Below are 26,657 nucleotides of genomic sequence, written 5' to 3'. Positions count from 1 at the left end.
ACAAAAATCATATAAAATGCAATGTGTTCTAGTTTGAGAAGATTAAATAGATACTATTTTCCCTATTTCTCCCACTACGTAAGACTAATAATTTGGGATATTACATATAAAATCAAACATAGGAGGACTCTGATTACTATTTAACCCAGAAATACCAATAGGCACAGACAAATAAAGCTCCTTTGATTTTTTTAGCCAAAGGACCAGGAAAGGGGCAGCTTACCTGGACAGGAGACTTTTGGGTAATCATCTCTTTATTCCTCCTAAAAATCACAGAAAAAAAAAACCCCTGTGATTTCACTGCCCTTAATGCCAACAATGACGGAATAAGGGACCTAGACATCTACCACTGAGAGGCTAAAACAAGGCAGTTCAAAATCTGCTCCCCACCTCCCTGCAGTTTTGTCAGAGGACTGAAAGTAGGAGTCAGGAACTTCATCCTTGCTGACCATTATGGGCTACCCGCTAACCCCACAGTGTCTGTGGAGATTAGTGAGCCTAAACTTCTAACCAGCCCAGCACCTTTTTCCTACTGGATGATGCCAGAAGAAGCCCTAGTAAAGAGGCAGGACTTTCACCTTTGCCCAGTGGTTATGAAGCAGCTCCCACTGAGGAAACCACATAAAGAGCCAGAACACCCATCCCCTCCCAGTAATAAAGAGAAGGCCCCTACCTCCCACCCTAGCTACCAACGGAGGCCATGTGAAGAATCTGGACTTCAACCTTTATTGGATACTTAAGTGGTGGTGTCATCCATTGCCCTGCCAAAGTGATGTCAGAGAAAGCCAGTTTAAAAAGGTTTAACTATTAATGCATACAACAACCAACATGAATCTTCAAAGCATTATGCTGAATTATGACTGATGTTTGATTATTGCATTCTAAGGTATTTTGCAGCAAGGTCTTTAAACAATGTTCATAGCACAGATAACCCTTCAAAAGTAACAAAGCATGTAGCATAGCTAATTCCCTCATTAAGATGCTTATCTAGAGTCCCCAGTGGTCGTGAGTTTTGCAAGAAAGTCTGAGACAAGATCAGCTTTACATATTTTATCCTAAAAGCTTACATATTTTCTGGAGGGCAGATGTGGGGATCCACTGTAACCAAATCATAATTTCTGTTTGTAAGTCCCTATTAAATATCTCTTTCTGAGAAATCGGATTTGTCAGCTTTCCTTTGGCCTCTCAGCTCCCTCAGCCTTTGGGGGTAGGTTTGCATATACATGCTCATCCAGGACAACAGTGAGATTATTTCCTCTCCTTACTCCTTACCCATCCTCCAATTTTAAAGCCCTGAAAACATCAGCTCTTAGTTAGGAGAAGAGCTGGAGCAAGAAAGCAACAAGAAATCAACGCGGTTTGCCTGTAGTTAGGTAGTTAGGGGAAGCTTTAATTGAATGTTTGTCTGGAGTTTTGATAATAGGTAGTATCAGACTTTTTATTACCTGAAAATGATTAGATAAGCTAAATTAATAAGAATTTAATTTAGAGGAGAAAAATGCATACACAGGAAAAGTGTTGAGACATAAAAATGTTTCCTTCAATTCATTCCCTATAAAGTCCAGTTTGTTCAGTAAATCAGTTACATGAACTAGTAAAAACAAAGAAGAGGTTTTGAGTGCAAGATGAATCCAGGCTGTACTCATAGTGAAGTGGCAAAAAAGATGACAATGAGAAGATATCCAAGATGTTTCGAAGTAGATGACATGAGAGATAGACATTTGGGAGTTAAAAGCGTTGTAGGCCGGTCAAGGTTATGATTGCAGATAAAATGCTTTAGACAGAGAAATATAGTCTATTCAACAGGGCACAGGCAGGCAATTTAACCATTAATCCTACTAAGAGGCGTGCACTATGCTAGGAAGTTTAAATATGTCACCTCACATATGTATCAAAACAACTCTACAAAGTAGGTCTTATACCCACTTTGCCAATGAGGAACCAGGCTCCAATGAGGTATATAACTCACTAAATGGTCACACAGTAAAGAAATGCTGGTGCCACATTTGAACCTAGGTCATCTGACTCAAAAGCTATTAATTAGCTACTGCATGAAACGTCATTGTTCAGTCCCAATTTTTGCAGTTCAAAATTAACCCAAATACTCCTATTCTAGATATTTCTAATATCAACTTGAAGAACGACAGAAAACTAGATTTTTACGATAGTTTAAAAGTTGGGGATGGCCAAGAGATTAGGTGTGTATGGGAATCAGATGTAAAAACATTATGGAAATAAATAGAAGATAGCTTTATCTCCTTCAGTTTTTCCAGAGGAATCTTGAACTCTCCAACCACTTTTCTATCTTTCTTCTCTTTTACCATCTCCTGTATTTCCCATGCTCATTTTTGCTGCTAAGCCTTTAGTTCTTGGGATATTTCCTACATGATTTGTCACATCTTCTTTTGAACCTATCCAGATGCTGTGGGCCTTTGAGGTTCAATATAAATTCCACCTCTTCTTGGAAACTTTCTTTGCCAACTCCAGTCCTGGTCCGTCTTTTCTGCTCCTCTGATGCTTCTTGGCATTGGGCCTCCCGTATTTCTAGGTGACCAATTTACTTTGCAACTGCCCTTTCTCCTAACCTGTACCTATTGCTGCCCTCTCTGTGGATAACATGCTTCAAGTTACCTGTATCTTATTTTTAACCCACCCTACATCCAGTATATCTGATTTAATCAACATTAAGGTGCGATGCACTGCTAGTCTTTTCTTAGTGCTCTTCCCTGAAAGTTCTTTAACCCTTAGACATTTCTAAAAGTTGGATATTCATGCTGGTGTATCAGGCAGCTAGGTTTTAAACCTACATCACCTTGACAAAATGCCAGCCTTCAAAAGGGGAGGAAGATAGGAGAGTGTGGAGGCATTACCTCTGACATTCGAGATGCCTCCTACTACTTTGCTTCCCTTCCCATAGACAATTACCTCCTTCCATTTTCCCTGGGAGCTTAAATTCCACTCTAGTCTTCCTTCCAACTCCCATAAAGAGGAAACCCCTGTCACAGTATACAGGAGGATCTTGATCCTGGACAATGAATCTAAAAGTCTTTAGAAGGACTTCAGGGCAGTTTCATACTCCACCAACTTCCTATTTCGTTTAGCACATTTTTGTTGAATATATACTACCTACTAAATATTGGAGATACAAACGGAGACAAAAAATAATCCCTGAGATTAAGTAAGGAGTTTATGGTGATGGTAGGGTCAGGCAGTAAGAAGTTACAATAAAGTGGGATAAGTCTAAGTTTAGAGGATGATAAGGTGCTAGAGAAATACACAGAGAGGCCATCTAGCTGTCTTGAGGATGTTAGATAAAGTATCTTAGGGGAAGCAATGGCTTCATGAAGCCAAAGGTCGATGAGTTAGCTAGGAAAAGTAGTTGGGAAAAAGATATGTGCAAATGCTCAGAAAGAAAATGTCATATCCTGGGATCTGCAAGTGTACTGTGGCCTGAATGGAAAACAGTGTGAGTGAGACATTGTGAAAATAAGCTGAAGCAAGATTAGATCTAAAGGAATGTATTGCCTCCTCCTAGAAATGAATGCTTTGTTTGGTTGCTATACTAGTAACAAGAATTTGAAGCATTTATTAAACTGCTAACCATTTAACTTGGTAAATCAAAGAACAATGATTTTTATAGGTATCAGTAAATATCTGTAATTAGATACATGGTGGGCTTTCCTGTTCATATACAATGGTTATTCTCAGTGTTTAAAGAATTAAAGGGACACTGGTAATTACCAGTGTTAGAGTGAGTCATTTGAGAAATAATACCTTACCATTACAAAAAAACTCCTAGGGAAAGTTATGTGAGACAGCAAAGGTAATAGTAAACAGTAAAATAATAGGAATAGTAAAAAGTTAAAAATAATTTAGCAATTTTTCAAAAACAATTGACCACCACACACAAAAAAATTACAGTAAAACTGAGACTGGGAATATTTCATTCAACCCTCACACGTGCTGCTATTGATTGGAAATGTAAGAAATATGCATTTGCTTTGACAAAATGGAAAGCAACGGTACACTACTACTGGAAACTTTAGCTGAGGTCAAAGTTGTAAATGAAAAGGATAACTTCTTAGAGAATAATTCAGTGTAGTATTGTTTTGCCTTGTCATGAAGAATTTTTGTGCTTCCACAAACAAAAAATCTTGGACTGTTAGGTGAACGTGGCAATCAAGTGGTTTTCAGAAGACTCTGTTTTTTCTTCTACAAAAATGACAGGAGTTGGGTCAGGATGTTCCCAAGGCTCCTTCTACCAATAAGGGCATAATGTCTCGCAGAAACAAATAATGAGAACTTCATACCAATTCATTTAGTTTATGAATGCTTTGTCCGTGAGAACACTGGTCTATCATTAGAGAAGGAATTTATCAAACTTCTTTGGGCAACCTATCTTCTTTACTTTTTTTTTTATTTTTTGGTCTTCTCTTTGTCAAACGTTCATGGAATAACTACATTCAAGTGTAGTAATCGTAATGCAAAGCTCTGAAAACGACGAGAGGATTCGTAGCTTCCGAAACGCAGCTGGTAGCAGGCACTCTAGAACACTTAAGTGTGAGCTCCCGAGCACCCGTAGGTCGGATTCGCGGGATGAAGCACCGGAAGTGACCTCCTAGCGGCTGCTTCCTCTCCTGAAGTCCAAAGTCCAGCTGCTCCGCCGCGATATTGTGTAAACCACTGAGAGTCCGACAGCATGGAGGCAGCGTGCCCTGCCCCGACTGCAGGGAAGTTCGTGGTGGTCGGCGGCGGCATCGCGGGCGTCACTTGTGCGGAGCAGGTAGGGCGGTGTTCAGGCGGCCCCACCTCTTTCCCCGACCCCAGAGGCCGTAGTGTTGGAGGCCTTCCTCCCGCCCCTTCCCTCTTTCTTCTTCCGGGTTCCTCTTTCGCCGCGCCCTTTTCCGCACTTCTTGCTCCCAGATTTTACAAACTGATGGTCCTCAGATGATGTTCTTAGTACCGCGCTAGTTTTCTCTCAGGCTCGGAAGTGGGAGTCAAATTATAGCCGAGAAACCAAAGCTGGCTGATCCGTGCTCTGATCCTAGTAATGCCAGAGCAGAGAAGAGGATTTTGCATTTAAGACAGCAAATAGAAAATTCAGCCCCCTTTCTTTTCTTTTCTTTTTTTTTTTTTTTTTTTTTTTTTTTTTCTTTTTCTTTGAGACGGAGTCTCACTCCGTTGCCCAGGCTAGAATGCAGTGGTTTGATCTTGGTTTAATGCAACCTCTACCTCCCAGGTCGAGCGATTCTCTTGCCTCAGCCTCCCGAGTAGCTGGGATTGCAGGCGCCGGCCACCACGCCCGCTGATTTTTGTGTTTTTAGCAGAGATGGGGTTTCACCATGTTGGACAGGCTGGTCTGGAGCTCCTGGGCTCAAGTAATCCGCCCGCCTCCGCCTACCAAAGTGCTGGGATTGCAAGCCTGAGGCGCTGTGCGCCGCCGCCCTCAGCCCCTTCAGCTTCCAGATAGTTGCCAAGTCTTTAGTGCATCATAACTAATTAATAAAGAATCCCGTAGATCAGTTTTCTATACTTTGAACTCCCAAGATAGAAGATACTTTATGTCTAGTAATGTTTTGTAAAACAATCAGCAAGGAATTAAATGCATATAGGGATTGCTTTTCTGATTATACTGAATGGCCGGACCATATATATTCATATACATGTGTGTATTCCAAAAAGTTCTAGATTATTTTGTTGATGTAAACTAAAGGTGAGCAATCACTGAAGTCTTAAGAAATAGTGCAAGAAATTCAAGTGTTTTCAACATTGGATGTGAATTTTCTGTTTATTCACTAAGTAAGCACCTATGAACCAGGTACCATGTTAAGTGCTGGGTGTTAAATTATGAACACCATGAAATACCATACAAGGCAGTCACAGCCTAGTGGAAGAGACAATATTGTATGTCTATGCTAGAGACATGAATGGTTGTCTGAGGGGTGCCTGTGGAGTTAGGTAGGGAGTGAATTAAGAAGAGGTATTTTTTTAATCAAAGTTATTTTTAAAATCTCGTTATCAAAGAATAAAAGTTCACCAAGTATTCAAGAAAAGAAAGACATTCCAAAGGGAGGCTAACAACGTCCACTCCAGTGGAAAAGCATGGATCATAGAGAGCAGTAAGGCTTAAAGCATAGATCATAAGGAGTCTTCTAAATCATGCTAAGAATTCAACAAGAGTTTACAAGTAGTCAAATGTTTTTGAGCAGCAGAGTAACTTGATCTTATAAAAAGATTTGAAAGATGGTTACAGTGTATTTGTGGCAGAGGCAGTTGGTTTATACATCAAACTAGAGAGCCAATTTGAAGGTGATTTCAGTAGTATAAAGAAGTTTTGAACCTCATCTAGCAATGGAAACAGAAAGCAGGGAGATAAATTGCAGAATATACACAGGAAAGAAAGATGGAGAGGGTAATAATATTGTCAAATAATATAGAAAGTTCAAATAAAATGAGACTAACAAGAATCGCACAGGTGTTGGGCACAATAGCTCATACCTGTAATCCCAGAACTTTGGGAGGCCAGGGTGAGAGGATTGCATGAGGCCAGGAGATCAAAGCTAGACTGGGCAACATAGCAAGAGTCCCATCTCCATAAAAATAATTAAAGAAAATAAATAATCCCTTAGATTTTAAGGATCCATAGTTCCCTCAAACATGCTGTATCAGTAGTGTAGTAGGAATGGAAGCCAGATTATTGAGGGTGCTGGTGTCAAGGAACCAGACTTTGAGATAAGAAAATGCTTTCAGGTACAGAGTGAAGACAGAGGTTGTAGCTAGAGGAAAATAATGAAACATTAACCTCTAAAGTTATACTTGTTGAAGTTATTATTAAAATGCCTTTATCATGCCATAATATGTACTGACTGGAAGAGACAGAAGAGGAGTGCCTAAGCACTTGGGGAAAGTCAGACCAAGATTCTAAGTGTTTAAGGGTTTGCTTTAATGTCATTCCATTGAAGACAAATGAAATACTATTTTAAGATAAATAGAAACTGGTTTAACTGTTGGTTAGGAAGATAGTTTATTGTCATCCTCTGTATTATAACTCTAAATTGGTATACAAAGTAGTTGAAGTAAATAAAGGATATTTCCTTATATCACTTTTCTTGTTCAGGAGATCTTTGTTAGTGTTTAGTGTAAATGTAGTATTTTATCAGTATCAGAGTTTAACATTGTTCACCATTTCCCCATAGATAAGGATAATGGAGACTTTGAGATGAGGAACGATGGGTTTTTAATTTTCTAGATTATTTTATTAAAATTGCATTATCCTCTCCCCCAAACCATGTATACTGATACTTAAAGTAATTTGTCCTAATTTTTTCTCTCTTTTTAAATATAAGTTGGCTACTCACTTTCCGTCAGAAGATATTCTCTTGGTTACAGCTTCTCCTGTTATTAAAGCAGTTACAAATTTCAAGCAGGTAAGAACCTTTGTATAACTTCTTACTATTAATTTGAAAAAATTGCAATAACTAGCTTAGTAGTTGGGGTAATTGTGTTTTTTTTAAATGACAAGTAAAATATGCTGTACATCATGATGTTTTGATATATGTATACATTGTGGAATGGCTACATCAAGCTATTTAATTTATGCATTATTTCACATATTTATAATTTGTTTGTGATAAGAACACTTAAAATCTTTTCTCCTAGCAACTTGCAAACACAATATATTGTTATTAAGTCCAGCTGCCGTGAGTGTGAGGAAAGGTGCCATACCCGTGTAACCAACCAAATCTCACAAGACCTCACCATCTTGAGGACAGCATCAAGGCCATGAGGGATTTGCTCCCATGATTTTACCACCTCCCGCCTCCAACACTGGGGATTACATTTCAACATGAGATTTGTCAGGGAGAGAGATTCAAATCATTTCATTTTGTTCTGGCCTATAAGGTTTCTCCTGAGAAATCTGCTGTTAGCCTTTTGGAATCTCCCTTATTGTGATTTGCTTTTTTTCTCTTTTTGCTTTAATGATCCTCTCCTTGTTTTTGATTTTTGACAGTTTAATTATAATATGTCTTAGTGTAGCCTTATTTGGATTGAATCTGATTGGAGACTTTTGACCTTTTGGTTCCTGGATATTTATGCCTTTCTCCAGATTTGGAAAGTTTTCTATTGTTATTTCTTTAAATACACTTTGTACTCCTTTGCCTTCCTCTTCTCCTTCTATAACTCCTATAACTCAAAGATTTGTTCCTTTGATGCCATCCTTTAAATTCCATATTTCTTCATTCTTTTTAATTCTTCCATTCTGACTATATATTTTCAAATAATCTTCCTTGAGATTCACAGATTTTTTTCTTCTGTGTGATCAGTTCTCTTGTTGACATAGTCTGTTGCATTTTTTTGTTTCATTCGTTGCATTCTTCATCACCAGAATTTCTGTTTTTTTAAATAACTTCTCTTTTTAAATTTTTTATTTCAGTTGCTTATTGTTTTCCTGATTTAATTGAATTGTTTATAACTTCTTAAAGTTCCTTCAGCTTCTTTAAACAATTATTTTGAATTCTTTGTCAGGCAGTTCTGACACTTCCTTGTGTTCTTTTGGTGGTATGCCTTCTTGGTTTATCATTTGTCTTGTTGCCATATGTTGATGTTTGCTCATTTGATGACACACTCACTGTTTTCAGAAGTGTGGGCTAGTTTCGATGTGGAAAAACCTTTCCCTATGGGGAGGGCTGCTTGCTGGATGGGATGCAGCAGTTCTGGCACCAGTGAGGGTGTCCACTTTGTAGTCTATGCAGCTCTGTCAGCTGAGTTAATCATTGTTGAAGATTGCGGGGATCCTCAGCATCCAACTCTGGACATCTGCAGTGGTAATGGGGGTTGTTGGGTTTTCAATGTCTATGGCTCCTAAGAGCATCCCAATCTTTTTTTCTCCTACAAAGGAAGTTGTGTCCTAGGGGATCCCTATTGGCACTGGGTCTGCCTTCTGGGTTCAGTTACAGTGGCGGCAGCACCATTTATCAGCACTGTGTCTGATAAGTGGTGCCTATGGAGCAATGATAGAGCTGAGGCCCAAACATGGAGGAACTAAAGCTCTGGGATCTGGGACAGTAATGACATTGATGGCTAGGGTACAGGCACCATACTGCTGTATTGACAATAGAATGTGAGGTGAGAATGCTTGTGAAGCAGCCAGGGAAACCAAGAATGGGAATGCAGGTATGCTCAGTTACAGCAGTTTCAGTGTCAGGGTGGGGCCTAGCTTTCAGTGGCGGCTGAGCCAGTGACTGGATTACAGACGTGCAGTGAGGCTTGGTTGTAGGGCCCAAAGTGCAAACTAGCTTACTATGGTGATGGCTCTGGTGTCTGAGATACAGTTGGGCCCAGTGCAGGCCATAGAACCTGGGTCTGAGGTGTGGGCATTCTCAGGATGACCAGGACTCTGGGGTTGGGGCACTCATGGGTTTGAGAGATGAAGCGACTCCTTTTCCAAAGCATCTTGACATTGGCCACTTCTTTGTAGAGACAGGATGTGCTGCCATGTCTCCCTCTCTGGGTTCCCTGTCAGGAATAGTTGTCGGTTCCCTCACAGAAGCAAGAGATGCCAGTTTTCTTTGCAGTGCAGGCCACCATGGACCACAGCAGTCCCCACCATGTGGCTGATACTGATAGCCTCTGCCTTTCTTTGTTCCTAGCCATCTCCTGGTTTCTCAGGCATGCCAAGGTCATTATTGATTATTTTTTATGTGGATAGTCTCCATTTTTTTGCTCTATTATGTTACTACAGATTGGTTGAAGGCCCTTGAGCCCACTTTGGGCCACTTTGGCTTGTCAATAGTTGTCTATACTTGTTTTTTTATGGGGGAATGAAGGCTGGCATCTCCTACTTAGCCATCTTGATGGCAACACCTCTGTGCATTCTGGAGTGTTTTAATTGTTTAAGATTACAAAGATTCTTTTGATAGTCATTTTTAAAAAGCTCTAATTGAGAATTATTCAGATAGAATACCAAAAGCTCCCAGAATGATACCGAGTTTTTAGTCTTCTATTCTTTTTCTCTTTTTCTCTTCCAGTTGGAATTACTTTTGGGAAAGTTGCCAATAAAAATTTTTTCAGGAAAGATGCTCTGCAAGTCTAGAATAGGTACAAATATACATGTATATATTTCTTATAAATATGGATAGGGTGTGTATGTGTGTTTACAAATCAGAAAAGGGCTTCTATACATACACATAATTAGTTTTCAGACATTTAATATTTATACATACAGATAATTAGTTTTTCAGACATTGAATAAGCATCTCTGAACACTTGGTATTCCATTAATTTGTATCGCATTATAATAGGAGTATAAGAACATAGTATCATAGAAAAGCCATCTCCAAACTTTTTTGATCCTGTAGTTCAACTGTTAAAAAGTTTTGCCCTGACATCCCGATATATATATACTACTAAGTTATATGCATAAGCTACAAGACTACAATTACTGTAATAAAGCCTGTGCCAAATAAAATTTCTGCAATGGTGAAAAACATACATTCTGATCTTTCTTCCCACCCTTCAGTGAAGACTACTACCATAGCCCTTCATTTAATACAGTGTTTCTTATAATATCCTGGTAATGGAATATAACCTTTTCATGTTGTAAACCCCTAAGGCCAAGGGTAATTTAGTGGCACATTCCATGTTGTCCCTTTATAATGTAAACCTCTCATATGTAGAGATACGTATGATATCTTAGTACTTAGGTATACCCAAAGAGTTATGGGGTTTGGGAGAAACAGAGGAAAAATTATAGCTATTAATCGTTAAAAGGTAAAAGTACGTGTTTAATGACAGGCTAAGAGTACATATTTAAGAGAAAGATGTAGGCCGGGCACGGTGGCTAACACCTGTAATCCCAGCACTTTGGGAGGCCAAAGCGGGTGGATCACAAGGTCAAGAGATCGAGACCATCCTGGTCAACATGGTGAAACCCCATCTCTACTAAAAATACAAAAAATTAGCTGGGCATAGTTGCGCGTGCCTGTAATCCCAGCTACTCAGGAGGCTGAGGCTGGAGAATTGCCTGAACCCAGGAGGCGGAGGTTGCAGTGAGCCGAGATTGTGCCATTGCACTCCAGCCTGGGGTAAAAAGAGCGAAACTCCGTCTCAAAAAAAAAAAAAAAAAGCTGTGTAGCTGGGTCTCATAATTATATTTCTAGATAACCTAATTTAGTATAGTAATCCAAGAGTTATGAGACTTGAATTCAGTTTTTGCCAGTTTTGTAAGTTATGTACAATAGAAGGAACAAACTTGGTTTCTAGGCCTGAATCTTAATTACTGGTTGGGTAGCCTTGGAAGATCTGTGTAAGTTGCAACACCTGTAGTATTAGGTTATTAATACTTTCCTTGCCTCACAGGGTTGTAAGCTTAAATGTGCCAGTAACAGACATACAAATAACAGCTATTCTGTGCACAGCAGTAGGAAATGGCATCATCTTTATTATTTATTGAGCACCTATATTATATATCAACCAATGTGCTAGGCACATAACATACAGAGATTCAAAGTAAAGAACATAACACCAAAAAGTCACTGGTGCTTACCCTGAGGGATTAGGGATGAGATTTAGAGCGTGTTAAAGAGAGACTTTAACATTTACTCTCTATTGTGTATTGTTTGTTTAGTGTTACAAAGAGCATGATTCATGACTTGTATAATTTTTAAAGGAGAAAAAAGATTACTACTAATCATTTACATTTGTTAAGTGCTTACCATGCACCAAATAGTCTTCTAAAGGTTTCAAACATATGATCCTTAAATAACCCTAGAAGTAGGTTCTTAAATAATTTGTAAGAATGTAAAGGGGACATGAGACCGAAAGTTTTGAGAACTGTTCAGGGCCATACAGTAAGATTTCCATGCAGTGTTTAAGGAGCAGCTGAGATGGAATATCAGTATGCAAGGTTGTGTGGTCTTCCTGCAGCAAGCTGGGTTTAGGACTAGAGAAAGCAGGTGGTATAGGGTTGGGAGTTTTCAGGTTAACGGGTTAGGATAAGAAAGCAAGGAAGTAAAGGATTTGGGGAAAAGATTAAATGATTCACAATTGAACTTTAGCTGTATAGAAAGGAAAGGAGTCTAGAAGAATATGGTTTTATCAACAGGAAAGAAAAGTGCACAGCCTCGATCAACATAAGGTTAGCAAGTAAACTGAGAGAGAAAGCCTGAAGAATAAGGAAATAAGTAAGCGGTTTGGTTAAACTGTAGAAATGTAAGTGGTATTACCCCTCATTTTACAGGTCAGTAAAATAGTCTCATTTTGTTAGCCAGGAATCTATGGCTTGTAACACCTGCCTTGCCCAGGAGCAGCCAAGCAAATGTTTAAGTCTCTAAATGCTGAGTCTAGTCCTCTTTCCACTCTATATATTACAGGTGGCTAACTATAAACACAAATTAGTGTATAAAAGTGAAGTATTTTTATTATTTAAGATTCTTGAAAGAAAATGCTTTTAAAATATGCATTTTTAATCTCTCTGATCTATACAGATTTCTAAAATATTGGAAGAATTTGATGTTGAAGAACAACCAAGTACCATGTTAGAACATCGCTTTCCCAACATTAAGGTTATAGAATCTGGGGTAAAGCAACTGAAGAGTGAAGACCACGTAAGACAATTGTTTTCTTAATGACATTTTTCATTGTTGAATCTTGGTGAGGTTTTGCCTGCCTTCTTTTCACTCTAGCTCTACCACCAGCACTATTTAAGTTTTTTAAAAGCAAAGGTTAGTGACATCAATTTCCAATATTAAAGAAAAAATACAGACTTTGTAAGTTTACTGGAACTATATAATTAGATTTGGGATTTTACTCTTCACATTTCAAATTACATTAATGTTTATAAAGTGTCCACTGTGTTCTGGGTACTGCATTAGGTGCCAGGATGCAGTAGGGATAATATGATGTGTCTGCGCCTAGTAACTGTCCATGTCAGAGGGAATATGAACATGCATACTATAGTTATATTGCCATGGAAAAAATACAGTCACTGAAATACTATCAAAGCTCTGATATCAGGGATTTAGGAAGACCTTACAGAGAGAGTAAAATGAGCTGGGTATTAACAGATGAGTAAATTAAGTTCCCCAGGTGGAAAGGGGCATTCCAGGAAGAGGAGATTGAATGTTCAAAGACCCACAGAAAGGGAAGGTAATACGAAGAATAGAAATGTCAAAGGGATTGGGATATGGTTAAGTAAAGGAGATTGGCAATCAAGGCTAGAAGATAAGTAAATTAGATCCTGAAGGGTTTTTCATGTCATACTATTTTTGTTTTATATTTGGGAGAAATTGTAAGGTGATTTTAAGAGGGGGCATCAGTGATAAAATTGATCTTTTTTTTTTTTTTTTTTTTTTGAGATGGAGTTTCCCTCTTGTTACCCAGGCTGGAGTGCAATGGCGCAATCTTGGCTCACCGCAACCTCAGCCACCTGGGCTCAGGCAATTCTCCTGCCTCAGCCTCCCGAGTAGCCAGGATTACGGGCACGCGTCACCATGCCCAGCTAAGTTTTTATATTTTTAGTAGAGACGGGGTTTCACCATGTTGACCGGGATGGTCTCGATCTCTTGACCTTGTGATCCACCCTCCTTGGCCTCCCAAAGTGCTGGGATTACAGGCTTGAGCCACCGCGCCCGGCCCAATTGATCTTTTTTTTAAGGAAGATACATCTGATAGCAGTGTTGAGAATAAACTGAGGTAGAACAAGTGGCTGGTAGCCAACAACCAAATTGGAAGGTGGATATGATGGTTGAAAATTATGTAAAGGGTCAGGAAATTATGTACAGGCTCATGCCTGTAATCCTAGCACTTTGGGGGGGCCAAGGCAGGCAGATTACCTTAGCCTAGAAGTTCGACACTAGCCTGGGCTATAATTTGGCTTATAAATGTCTCATTGGGTATTAAGTGCTATGATCAATTTGCCAAGGTTTGCAAATCAAACACTTGGCACAAACAACCCCTAAATCATCTGAACTAAGTAGGACAACATAGCAAAATCTCATCTCTACAAAAAAAAAAATACAAAAATTAACCAGGCTTGGTCGCATGCACTTGTAGTCCCAGCTCCTTGGGAGGCTGAGATGGGAAGATCACCTGAGCCTAGGAGTTCAAGGTTGCATGTAGCTATGATTTTGCCACTGCACTCCAGCCTGGGCAACAGAGTGAGATCCTGTCTCAAAAAGAATAATAATAATACACTTTAAAAAGTTGATTTAAAAAAATAATATACGGCCTGAACTGAGACAGGGACAATTTAGTTGTAAAAAGTATGCCAGATTTGACTGATTTCTACTATAAATTCAGCAGGACCCTTACATGAGAGTGAAGAAGGCGGTCTCAGGAAAGGATGTTGTTAGATGATTTACAGTATCATCAGATGAACTTTAGGTAGGTTGAGAAGTAGGTTTGTAGTTGTTTCTATAAGGCAGTTCTAATTTATAAATTTTAACTCATAGAGATGTGTTTTATCTCCTTTAGGGATAAAACATATATACCACATTTGAAACACAAGTAATTTGAGGAAAAAAAAGTAAGTAAAAGTACTGAGTTTTATCAGGAAAAATAAAAAGTCTGAATCCCCAAACTAGAAACTGTTATTAGATGAGTTCCTAATACTTATAGCGGTATTACATATTCCAAGGAATATCTTTGTCAATTTTTTTTGTAAATTAAGGTGAGCTCTCAAAATACATGAAATGGATTGTGAAGGAATTTGTATGTTAGGGCATTTGAATAAAACAGAGTGCCTCCTCTTACTATTTGAAAACTATCTCACATGCAGTACATGTCTGCCTTCTATTATCCATTGTCCTTTACATTTTATTAACAGTTTATTATAATTTCTTTTATTTAACAATCATGGAAGTTTGCAGCCATCAGTAGTTCTAGTGCAATTTCAGGTGCAGTTGGGAATTTGGTAATCTCAGTGGAGCTGTTAGTGTAATGAACCTTGTATGTAAAATAAATGCATACTTTTGATAGCACATATGAAAATCTCTCTCCAAAATTGACCTCATTGGTTTCATTCTCAGCAAATTGACCTGGACCACTCAATATGACTTTTATCATGCCTGATATTAATGAATGTTCTCTTTTTACAGTAAATTCATGGTCATCAGATGATACCAATTTGATATACATGGCATCAGGGCCTTCACAGCCACAATAGGTTTTCCCCGCTCCATCCATATTGTTCTTAGGAAATTTTGCTTTGCTTCCCCAGGAGCTTCAGTATCCTGGTGAGGTGAGGATGCAGAGTGTGTCACTTGCTTCTGTCTGGACAAAGTGTCCTTTATATTTTTTAGTGAATTAGAGATAGTATGTTTTACTTTCACGTCTCCTGCCAAAAATTTAGCAGTAGTTAACGAAAAGAGGTTTTGTGTTTGTTGTGCTGTTTTCTTTCATTGTTTGATGTATTTACAGCGCATTCTAATGGAAGACGGCAATCAGCAGCTAAATACAAGTTATTTTTTAAGTTTAGTCAGTACCTATCATTAACGTTTTTCTTGTCAGATAAAATTCGAATGAGATTATCTGAAAGAAATGTATAAAATTTCTATATAGATTATGCTATGCTGGAGTACTGATTTTATGTATTTGTTATGCAACTGAAAAGTTCATTTGGGTTATAAATGTCTCATTGGGTATTAAGTGCTATTATACACTTTGCCATGGTTTATAAATTAAATACTTGGCACAAACATTAATCCCCCTAAATCATTCGAACAAAGTTGAGCATCTCTCATAGTAGCATGCATTTGTGTTTAAATGTTTTCTAAAGGCTACTATTTATATGTAGTTTTTCACTCGTTATTAAGGAACAAAAGCAATAGATCTCCAATATGTAGTTTTAGACCGATTTATGTTATTGAAAATTAATATACATTTAAAGCCAATACATGCTATGATTAAAGACGAACATTTTTTTTACTTATAATAAGATATACCCCGAAAACATTTGGTTTGCTAGTAAAGTCATTATTTGTACTTAAGAATATAAATACTGGTTGTTGTTTTTTTAGTCTTCTAGTCTTTTTAGATTAAGAAGACATACTGTAATTTCTTGTACCACACACTACTTTTCTGTACTCATAATAGATATGAAGGTACGATATTATTAGAATTACTAGGTCTTATTACAGTAAATTCCGTTGAGATCAGAAATCTTCAAGACCTGTCACAGGTATAATGAGAATGCTTACTTTAAAAATTTCTTGAAGTTTGTTTTTAACCTGGGATCAACTACCTTTTCAACCAACATGGATTCCTGAAGTTTAATACAAAACTTTGTGTGAATGTACCTTTTTATTCAGGGGGAGAAAGACTAGTTTCCAAAAGATTCTCAAAATGGTTCATGAGCCTAAAGTGATGATGAATAACTGGATTAGAGAATGTATTCTCAGCCTAGTTTTGTAATTGCTGTAACAAAGGATTGAATGCCACCATGAGGAACCTTAATAAATTATCTTTTGTGTTTGTCTTATTGAATTTTTAATTTCAAGTGACTTGTATCTATGTTGATTATGTGTCCCCTTTTTCTTTTGTTGTTTGATGTATTTACAGTGCATTATAACAGAAGATGGCAATCAGCATATATATAAGAAACTCTGCCTATGTACTGGAGCTAAACCAAAGTTGATATGTGAAGGAAATCCTTATGTATTAGGAATCCGTGATACAGACAGTGCTCAGGTAACATTTTGGGTTTGGCCATGAGAAGGAAATGAAAGACTTTCTACATTTGAATTAAAGTGTTCCACTTACAGGTCCTAAACTATAATGAGGCAGAAGGGAAATTTTTGTTTCATGACTAATAAACCTCAGAGGGGTTATGTTTTATTCCTGCAATTTTTTTATTTTTAGTTGATACTATTTTTTGTTTTTAAGTTCATGCTGATGTGTTATCAGTTATGAGATATCCCAGATATAATGACTGTGCTGCATATTAAAACTTACATTACACACACATTCATTACTCTGCTTTGGGAATATGTGATATGCCACCTAAATAATGTAACAATTTTTTCCAAAAAGGTAAAACATATTCAAAATTTACTGATCTTATTCTCCAGCCGAAAGAAAAAACAGTATTCAAAAGATCTTTGTGGTACAACATCATGATAGAATCATAGAACAGAAAAATCACTTGACTTATTCTGCCCTAGGTAAACTATCCCAATAAGGTGAATCTTCTGTATTTGGAGCATTATATAACTTCTTTTGGTAATTTAATTCAGGGCTTATTAACCCTTATTGCTAAGAAGCTCTTCCTGGTTTCACAATTTTGTGTCTAACCTCAAGCTTGTTGTTCTGTCTCATAACATGATGATTTTGCATCAATATAATATTTTATATACTGAAAAATTAATAATGTGTTCTTTCAACCTCTTCTCTTAATTAAATAATTAGGAATTTAGAGGAAATTAAATGAACTTGATTATCTTCTTGTAAACATTTTAAGTTCATATTAACAGAGATTGAGCTCATAACTGTTTCAGCTAGGTCTTCTACATACATGAACTCATTGAATCCTCATGATAATCCTGTGTGATGATTATTACTCCCACTTTACAAATAGGAAACTGAGGTTGAGAGATTAAGTATGTATCTATACTAATTTAGGTATTAAGTTTATCAGATACACAATTTAAGCTTGTGCTTTTCACCTGTAGGTCCAGTGCTCTTACAGATCTCTCTTAAATTGCAGTATCTTCAAAGAAGGACAAACTAAAATAAACTTTGGCTGGTTTTTTTTGGAGAATTTTTAAAAAGTCAACTTCAGTGAATATTATAAGTTTGGAGATAAATTTAATAGACATTTAATAGAAACTTAGCAGCAGGGGGAATTTTTCTGTTCAGATGTCATTCTGAAGCAATGAGACTATTCTATACTTTTTAAAGTGCCTGAAGAATTACCATTGGCTTCTCCAAGCTCATTGTGACCTTTTTTCTTGGGGGTGGAGGCATCAATTTAGCTGTCTTAGAATGTTAATAACATTTTTTTCAGTAAAAGTTTGACATTATTGTGTGCCTGCTACTCCTACCAGTTTTGTTTGTATCATTTCACATAATCCTTACAGAAACATCAGGATATATAGTCAGTTATTATTTCCACTTCTAGTTGAAGGACCTGAGGTGCAGATAGGGTAAGCAACTTGCCCAAAGTCATTCAGTTAGTAATTGCTTAAGCCAGTGCTTCCAGAGTCTGCTTTTAACAACTATGCTGCTGAGCTTCTCATTCCTAAAAGTTTTAAGTGTTGAGTAACTCTGGGGAAACTGAGTGTCTAGGTGAAAAGAAAGACTAATTGATTTGGTCAAATAGTTGGGAATGTGGTAAGTTAATATTGCCTCCTACTGAAATTCTGAAGTACTCTAAATGTAATGACCTAAAAGGAAAGGAAAATCAGGAGAGGGACAGCTATAAAGGCAGCTTGGAATAAAACATAAAGGGGAACTTTTGTAATATTAATTGGGAGGATGTACCCTGGTAGAGTGGGAAAGTGAGATTTTATCTTTTTTTCCTTTATAAATTTAATAAAATATTTAGACTTTTAGAATATTATCATTGAAGCCTCTTATTTCAGATATTACCCACTATTACAAAAAAATACCTCATTATTTTCTTTCTAATATAGGAATTTCAGAAACAGCTTACTAAAGCTAAAAGAATAATGATCATAGGGAACGGTGGTATTGCACTTGAGTTAGCGTAAGTATACATTTTTAAATATGATAACATTTAAATTGTTTTAAAATAATTTGTTTTTAAATTTAGCAATTGCTTTGTGATTCATGTGATTATTGACAGACTAGGAAATGTTTTTTTATTCCAAAAATCAAAGATAAATATAATTTCATATGTTTTCAAGGGGGAAAAAATCCACCTTTTTTTTTTTTTTAGCTCTTGTGGAATTCATAATTGTAGAAATTTTATTATAAAATAAAAATGTTTTGGGAATCCTTTAGGTCTCAAAGTGGCTGGCCAAATTTGGCCCATAAATGTGTTTTATAAGTATATTCTGTGTTTTAAAATAATTTAAATATTTATACCTTTTGAGATTTCTAGTGATAGCCTTCACCACTTTTTATTACTTATATGGTAAATCTTGCTTCACTCGTTTATTTTACCTGTCTGGCCAATATAACCCAAAATGTTTATGACTCCTGTTTTAGGATATGTGCTTCTTCAGCTCTTGGTTTTTGGAAGCTTGGGGAATGTGAGCACATTAATTAATATGAAACATTTTCATCTTAAGATGACATTACAAGTTCAAAAACCATTGAGAAATATCCCATTATGGCCTGCAGAAGATTGATTCGCTTTATGATTTTACCCTCTAGCAGATGATTGACCTGAAATAGTCTGGATCTTTCTCAGGCCATAAAATTGGGTTAAACCACAAAGAGGACAAATTTGAATTAAAATACGGACTCTGCTAAAGCCATATCTTTGCTCACTTGCATTCGTTCCAGCTCTCAGACTAGGTTTTTGCCACTCTTTTAGAGAATCATCTGTCCCAGTAGAAGCCTGTAAGAGTTCTTAAATTGCCTGAGTACTATGGGTAACAGTCACTGTTATTATGAAGTTTGTGGCATTGTACAGAGAAATGCAGAGAAAGAGTCAAAACCAAAATGTGGCCAAGAAGGGAGAGGTAAAGATTTATTTTAAATGAGGCTTCATTCAAATCCTTGTGTATAATATATACATGGCATGTTCTCCATCAGCTATCACCAAAGAATCACTTAACTATTATTATGACTTATTTACATGTAAAAATTTTATGTTAAAAAATGTTTAGAGTCTTACAACATTTAATCTTATTCCTCATTTTAAGTTGGAGATTGAAGACTGTATAATTGGATAAAACTCGTAATTTTATATTTAGTAAGCTCTCCTTTGGTAATTAAAAACGGATCCACATAATGTTATTTTCTGAGGTTAGGTCCACTGAATGATTAGGTCTTTGTCTGTCATGAAACTTGGCATACCTATACCCTTTCTACCCTGTGTTTCAGTGAAACTAATACTAGTGTTCTTCGTTATACATTTATCTCAGTTATTATCTGTTTTCTTCTTTCTTTTTTTTTTGAGATGGAGTCTCACTCTCTTGTCCAAGCTGGAGTGTAGTGGCATGATCGTGGCTCGCTGCAGCCTCCACCTCCCGGGTTCAAGCAATTCTCCTACCTCAGCCTCCTGAATTAGCTGGGATTACAGGAGCATGCCATGACCCCCGGCTAATTTTTGTATTTTAAGTAGAGACAGAGTTTCACTATTTTGGTCAGGCTGGTCTTGAACTCCTGACCTTGTGATCTGCCCTCCTCGGCCTCCCAAAGTGCAGGGATTACAGGTGCGAGCCACCGCGCCTGGTCTGTTTTCTTTTTTCTAAGTATAAGTTAATCGTTTCCTTTTCAAACACATACCTTATTTCATAACTTCACAAAACTGTGATACCTCATTGTCTGTTTTTGTAGTCATTTTAAAAATGAAAGCAGTATTTCCCATCTGTGTGTGATGATAATCTTCAAACTTGTGCATATTGCTAAGAGAATAGTTCAAGTTAGTAAAAGAGGATTAGAGGGTGTCCTAGGAGGTAGAGCAAATACTGAAGTTACATGTGGTTACTTGTAATAACTTTGTCTTCTAGTCAGTCATCAGTATGTTAAACTGCACTGATAGGTGTTATACTGTAATATTACTTTAAATATATATATATATTTTTGTTTCGTTTCCTTTTTTTACTTTAAATATAAAAATGGTGATGTAAAGAAATTCCCAGTTTATAAAAAAAGAAAGGATTACATAACTGTATGCCAGTGTGTAAACTGAACTACAAACTTTATTACCAAATTAGTGTGTATTCTACTTTGCATTGGTCAATGATGCTATATGACCAGAGTAACATAAAATAGAATGTTTACCCAATAATCTGAAATTTGGTGACTAAATGTTTACTGGCATAGGAGACCTGGAAGAATAAAAACTTATTAGATGAAGCAAGGAGCTCCTATCACCGTATGTTGAAAAGTATGAGTTTCACGTGATCTGGATTCAGATGTACTAAACTTTTTTTTCTATAATTCATTTATGAATTATATCAATCTGTGAAATAAAAATGGCAATACTTTGTATCATAAAGAAATGTGAAAAATTAATACCTTAATTTTTAAATTATAGTATTTTATAGTATTGCAAATTTAGATAAAATCCTATTATAGTTGGGATGGCCATATATCTTGTTTGTCTGGGATTGTCCCCATTTCCACCAGTTGTACAAAAAATGATTATTAATAGCGGATAGTATCCCAGGTGGGATGATAAATTATGTGACCACCTTAATTATAATGGATTTCAGGGACTTTGTGAAATGAATATTGTTAGGAAAACCACTTACCGGTATCTAAACCTAGAATAAAATATCACTTGTCCATTACCTTATATTAGTGGTAAATACTAATAGAAGGTGGCTTATATACCATGTCCATTCCTTCTTTCCTCTAAGGTCATTAATCTTGATCCTTAAGATTTTTAGCTTCTAACTCGAGTTCTCTCCATTTTCTGTCCCCTTTCATAATGTGCTTTGAAGATACAAAACATTCTTACCAAATAAGTGACTGATCTTAATATTATAGCTGTGTATTATTCATCCATTATTGATTATACTGTAACAGATTTTCTAAAAAGCACTGCTTAACCCTGGGAGCCCTAGGGATCATTCATGTAATAACTATGTTGTAGAAGTTGAACATTTTCTAATGATGTTCATTGTAATGAAATTTTACTTGATATTCAATACCTATATTTGTCACTTAAAGGTTCTTTCTACAGAACCTTTGTAAACTGCTTCAGTTTCTTCTTTTACTATTCTGTTTTTAATTCTTAGTATCTTTAAAGAATATTATATTGCTCTTTATAATCAGTCTTTCCCAATTTGCCTTAAAAATGTGTTCCTTATTTTGCTTCAGGAGATCATTATTTGCAAATGCAAAGATTTTTTACTTAGACTTTTGAAATTACTGTTAGTAACTTTGGTATTGTTTTTAGATATGAAATTGAAGGCTGTGAAGTGATTTGGGCCATTAAAGATAAAGCTATAGGGAATACTTTCTTCGATGCAGGAGCAGCTGAATTCTTGACTGCAAAGCTCATTTCTGAAAAATCAGAGGCTAAAATTGCACATAAAAGAACCAGATATACAACTGAAGGTAAGTGTAGCACCTACCTCATTAATTCTCATACAAACATTTTTTTTTTTTACAGTATAGAAAAGGGCTATAAGAAAATTTAATAAAATAAATTTTGGAGATAGTAATATGGATATTTATGTATCTTTACATGAAGTTTTCAGATTTTCTATTTTATATATATTTATATATGTATATGTATTTTATATATAGAATTAAAACAAGAAATTTAAAATGAAATTGAATAACTCAGCACATCTGCATCTTTGCAAACAGATGCTACATTTGGGCAACACCTAAAGTAGTTTTGGAAAAAATGCAGTGAGTTGAAAAGCTAATACAGACGTCATATTTTTTAAGTTTGATAGCTTAAAAAGCTTTTAGATTATAAAATTAAGCAAGAGTTTTGTACATTTTGGAGGTGCTAATAATTGACAAAATTATTAAAATTCAAAGGCTAATTTTCTTATCTTTCAGATTATCTGGTGTAACATATCCAAAACATAAATTGAGTGTGCTTATACTCAGCACACAATTGAAAGATTATCTATTTGTAACTCTACATCAGAAAAATATTAAAATAATGACTAAAATGATTAATATAGATAACATAAGTTAGCCATGCTGTAATATATGTATATATGTGAATCATTACATTACCTAAATAAAAACTTGAACACTGACATAATTCTCTGCCTGGTAATTTTTATATTATTTAATTTCATCTCTTTAGGAAGGAAAAAGGAAGCCAGAAGCAAATCTAAAGCAGATAATGTAGGTAGTGCGTTGGGACCAGATTGGCATGAAGGCTTGAATCTTAAAGGAACAAAACAGGTATCTCTTCATAATAGTGATTGAACATGTATAAATGTAATTTTAAATTCTTGAGCCTTTTATTAAAGACCGGTTATAAATAGGTGGTCCACGAACTGTTAGGTCACTTTACTTAAAATCCATAGTGCTAGGAAAAGACTTCCCATCCACTTGGTCCATTTGGCCACCAAAGAAAACTGAATGTCAAAACATCGAAGACTGGATCTCAGCCTATGTTTTAACTCATGAGGGGTGATATTGCTATATATATATATACAGTCATACCTTGAAGATATTGCAGGTTCAGTCCCTGACCATGACAGGAAATAAAATATCACAATAAAGTGAGCCACATGAATTTTTCAGTTTCCTAGTGCATATAAAAGTTAGGTTTATAACCTACTATAGTCTATTAAATGTGCATTAGCATTATGTCTGAAAAAACACACATTTAAAGATATTTTATTGCTAAATATGCTAAAAATCATCTGAGCCTTTAGCAAATCATAATTTTTTTGTTGGTGGAAAGTTTTGCCTCAGTATTGGTGGCTGATGACTGATCACGGTGGTGTTTGCTGAAGGTTTCGGTGGCTGGAGCAATTTCTTAAAATAATGAAGTTTAGGCTGGGTGTGGTGGCTCACACCTGTAATTCCAGCACTTTGGGGAGGCCAAAGTGCGCAGATCACGAGGTCAGGCATTCAAGACCAGCCTGGCCAATATGGTGAAACCCTGGGTCTACTAAAAATACAAAAATTAGCTGTGCATGGTGGCACACTGCTTGTACTTTCAGCTACTCAGGAGGCTGAGGCAGGAGAATCATTTGAACCCAGGAGGCAGAAGTTGCAATGAGCCAAGATTATACCATTGCACTCCAGCCTGGGCAACAGAGGGAGACTCCATCTCCATCAATCAATCAATCAATAACAGTGAAGTTTGCTCCATCAATTGACTCTTCCTCTCAGGAAAGATTTCTCTGTAGCATGCGAAGCTGTTTGATAGCATTTTAACCACAGTAGAAGTTCTTTCAAAATTAGTCAGTTCTTTCAAACTCTGCTACTGCTTTACCAACTAAGTTTATGTAATATTTGAAATCCTTTATCATTTCAGTGATACTCATAGCATATTCACCAAAGGTAAACTCCATCTCAAATAACTACATTCTTTGCTCATCCATGAGAAACAACTCATCGTTTCAAGTTTTATCATGAGATTACAGCAATGTAGTCTCATCTTCAGGATTACTTCTAATTATAGTTCTTTTGTGATTTCCACCATATCTGCCTTTCTCCATTGAAATCTTGAACCTCTCGAAGTCATCCATGAAGATTGGAATATACTTCTTTCAAACTCTTGTTAATGTTGATATTTTTATCTCTTTCCTTGAATCATGAATGTTCTTAATAACATCGAGAATGGTAAATTCTTTCCAGAAGGTTTTCAGTGTATTTCAGTGTACTTCTCCCAGATCCATCCGCTGTATCACTATCTGTGGCAGCTATAGCCTTATGAAATGCATTTCCTTTAGTAAGACTTGAAAGTAAGAATAACTCTTGGATCCATGGGCTGCAGAATGGATATTGTATTAGTAGCTATGAAAACAACATTCATCTCCTTGTGCATCTCTGCCAGAGTTCTTGGGTGACCGAGTGCCTTGTCAATGAGTGTAATATTTTGAAAGGAATCTTTTTTTTCTGAGCAGTAGGTCTCAACAGTGGGCTTCAAATATTCAATAAACCATGTAAACAGATGTGCTGTGTATTAGTCAATTTTCACACTACTATAAAGAAACACCTGAGAGTGGGTAATATTTATAAAGAAAAGAGGTTTAATTGGCTCACGTTTTTACAGGCTGTATAGGAAGCATCGCTGGGGCAGCCTCCGTAAACTTCAGTCACAGTGGAAGGCAAAGTATGCACATCTTACATGGCTGGAGCAGGGGGAAGAGAAAGAAGGGGGTTGGTGCCACACATATTTAAACAACCAGATCTCATGAGAACTCTTTTCATGAGAACAGCACTAGGGGGATGGTGCTAAACCATTAGAAACTGTCCCCATGACCCAAACATCTCGCACCAGGCCTTACTTCCAACATTGGGGATTATAATTTGACAAGAGATTTGGGCTGAGACACGACCCAAATCATATCATGATGTCATCCAGGCTTTGTTGTTCCATTTATAGAGGACAGGCCGGGTAGATGTAGGATAGTTCCTAAGGGCCCTAGGACTTTCACAATGGTAAATGAGCATTGGCTTCAACTTCAAGTCACCAATTACATTATCCCCTAACAGGAGAGTCTGCCTGTCCTTTGAAGCCAGGCATTGACTTTTTCTCTATAGCTATGAAGGTCCTAGATAGCATCTTCTTCCACTAGAAGGCTGTTTCATGTATACTGAAAATCTATTTAGTATAGCCACATTCATCAATTATCAATTGTATTTTTTTTGTTGTAGAGATAGCTTCTTAAACCTCATGAACCAACCTCCACTAGCTTCAACCTTTTCTTCTGCAGCTTCCTCACTTCTCTCAGCCTTTACAGAATCGAAAACAGTTAGGGGCTTACTCTGGGCTAGGCTTTGGCTTAAGGGAATGTTTTGGCTGGTTTGATCTCTCCACACCCCTAAAACTTTCTCCATATCAACAATAATGCTGTTTCGCTTTTTTTTTTTTTTTTTTGAGACGGAGTTTCGCTCTTGTTACCCAGGCTGGAGTGCAATGGCGCAATCTCGGCTCACCGCAACCTCCGCCTCCTGGGCTCAGGCAATTCTCCTGCCTCAGCCTCCTGAGTAGCTGGGATTACAGGCACGCGCCACCATGCCCAGCTAATTTTTTGTATTTTTTTAGTAGAGATGGGGTTTCACCATGTTGACCTGGATGGTCTCAATCTCTTGACCTTGTGATCCGCCTGCCTCGGCCTCCCAAAGTGCTGGGATTACAGGCGTGAGCCACCGCGCCCGGCCCTGTTTCACTTTCTAATCATTCATGTGTTCATTGGAATAGCACTTTAAAGTCACTTCAAGAATGTATCTTTGCATTCACAATTTGGTCAATCATTTGGTGTAAGAGGCCTGGCTTTCCATGTGCCTTCCTCAGTAAGCCTAGTAATCATTTCTAGCTTTGATTTAAAGTGAGAGATGTGTGATCCTTTCACTTGAACACTTAGAGGCCACTACAGAGTAACTGATTGCCCTGCCTTCAGTATTATTGTGTCTCCGGGAATAAGGAGGCCCAAGGAGAGGGAGAGACAGGACAACAGCTGGTTGATGGGAGTAGTCAGATCACAGAACATTTATCGATTAAGTCCACTGTGTTACATGTGTGTGGTTCATGATACCCCAAGTCAATTACAATAGCGTAATATTGGGGTTTAGGGGTTCAGGGTGCCCTTAGCTCCCCTAAGAGGACGTTTTTCCGGGTTCTTGGTTTTCTACCCTCTCAAGAATGAGAGAGGGGACCACAGCACAGTGCGCAGTAAATGCCGGACTTAAAAGTGTTTGTAGAAAGTGATTTATTTATAGAGAGAAAAAACCGGAGGAGAGAGAAATAAACAGCTAACTCTCACACTGAGTGAGAGAATCCAGAAAGATAGAATCCAGGAGAGGAAAGCAGCTTCCACCCTGAGTGGAAGGGAATAGAGAGAGATGGAGTTTAGGAGGGAAGACAGGCT

The 26,657-nt window shown here is 37.0% G+C and overlaps 1 protein-coding gene and 1 pseudogene across 1 annotated transcript in view; one reads left to right on the top strand and one right to left on the bottom strand.

Annotated features, from left to right (window-relative positions):
* Window positions 1–4,623: 4,623 nt before the first annotated feature.
* Window positions 4,624–26,657, top strand: part of PYROXD1 (pyridine nucleotide-disulphide oxidoreductase domain 1) — a 30,247-nt gene continuing 8,213 nt past the window's right edge. Inside the window, exons 1-7 of the mRNA XM_035256115.3 lie at window positions 4,624–4,783; window positions 7,347–7,427; window positions 12,486–12,605; window positions 16,558–16,686; window positions 18,630–18,703; window positions 22,037–22,197; window positions 22,910–23,010. Coding sequence (XP_035112006.1) covers window positions 4,700–4,783; window positions 7,347–7,427; window positions 12,486–12,605; window positions 16,558–16,686; window positions 18,630–18,703; window positions 22,037–22,197; window positions 22,910–23,010 — 750 coding nt within the window. The 5' untranslated portion in view covers window positions 4,624–4,699. The remainder of the gene's footprint in view (window positions 4,784–7,346; window positions 7,428–12,485; window positions 12,606–16,557; window positions 16,687–18,629; window positions 18,704–22,036; window positions 22,198–22,909; window positions 23,011–26,657) is intronic.
* LOC118144202 (elongin-C pseudogene) lies at window positions 14,845–15,312 on the bottom strand (annotated as a pseudogene).

This window comes from Callithrix jacchus, chromosome 9 (assembly GCF_049354715.1).
Source record: "Callithrix jacchus isolate 240 chromosome 9, calJac240_pri, whole genome shotgun sequence".
NCBI classification, from domain to species: domain Eukaryota; kingdom Metazoa; phylum Chordata; class Mammalia; order Primates; family Cebidae; genus Callithrix; species Callithrix jacchus.
The sequence above is the reverse complement of the archived record's forward strand: the minus strand, read 5'-3'. Positions and strand labels throughout refer to the sequence as shown.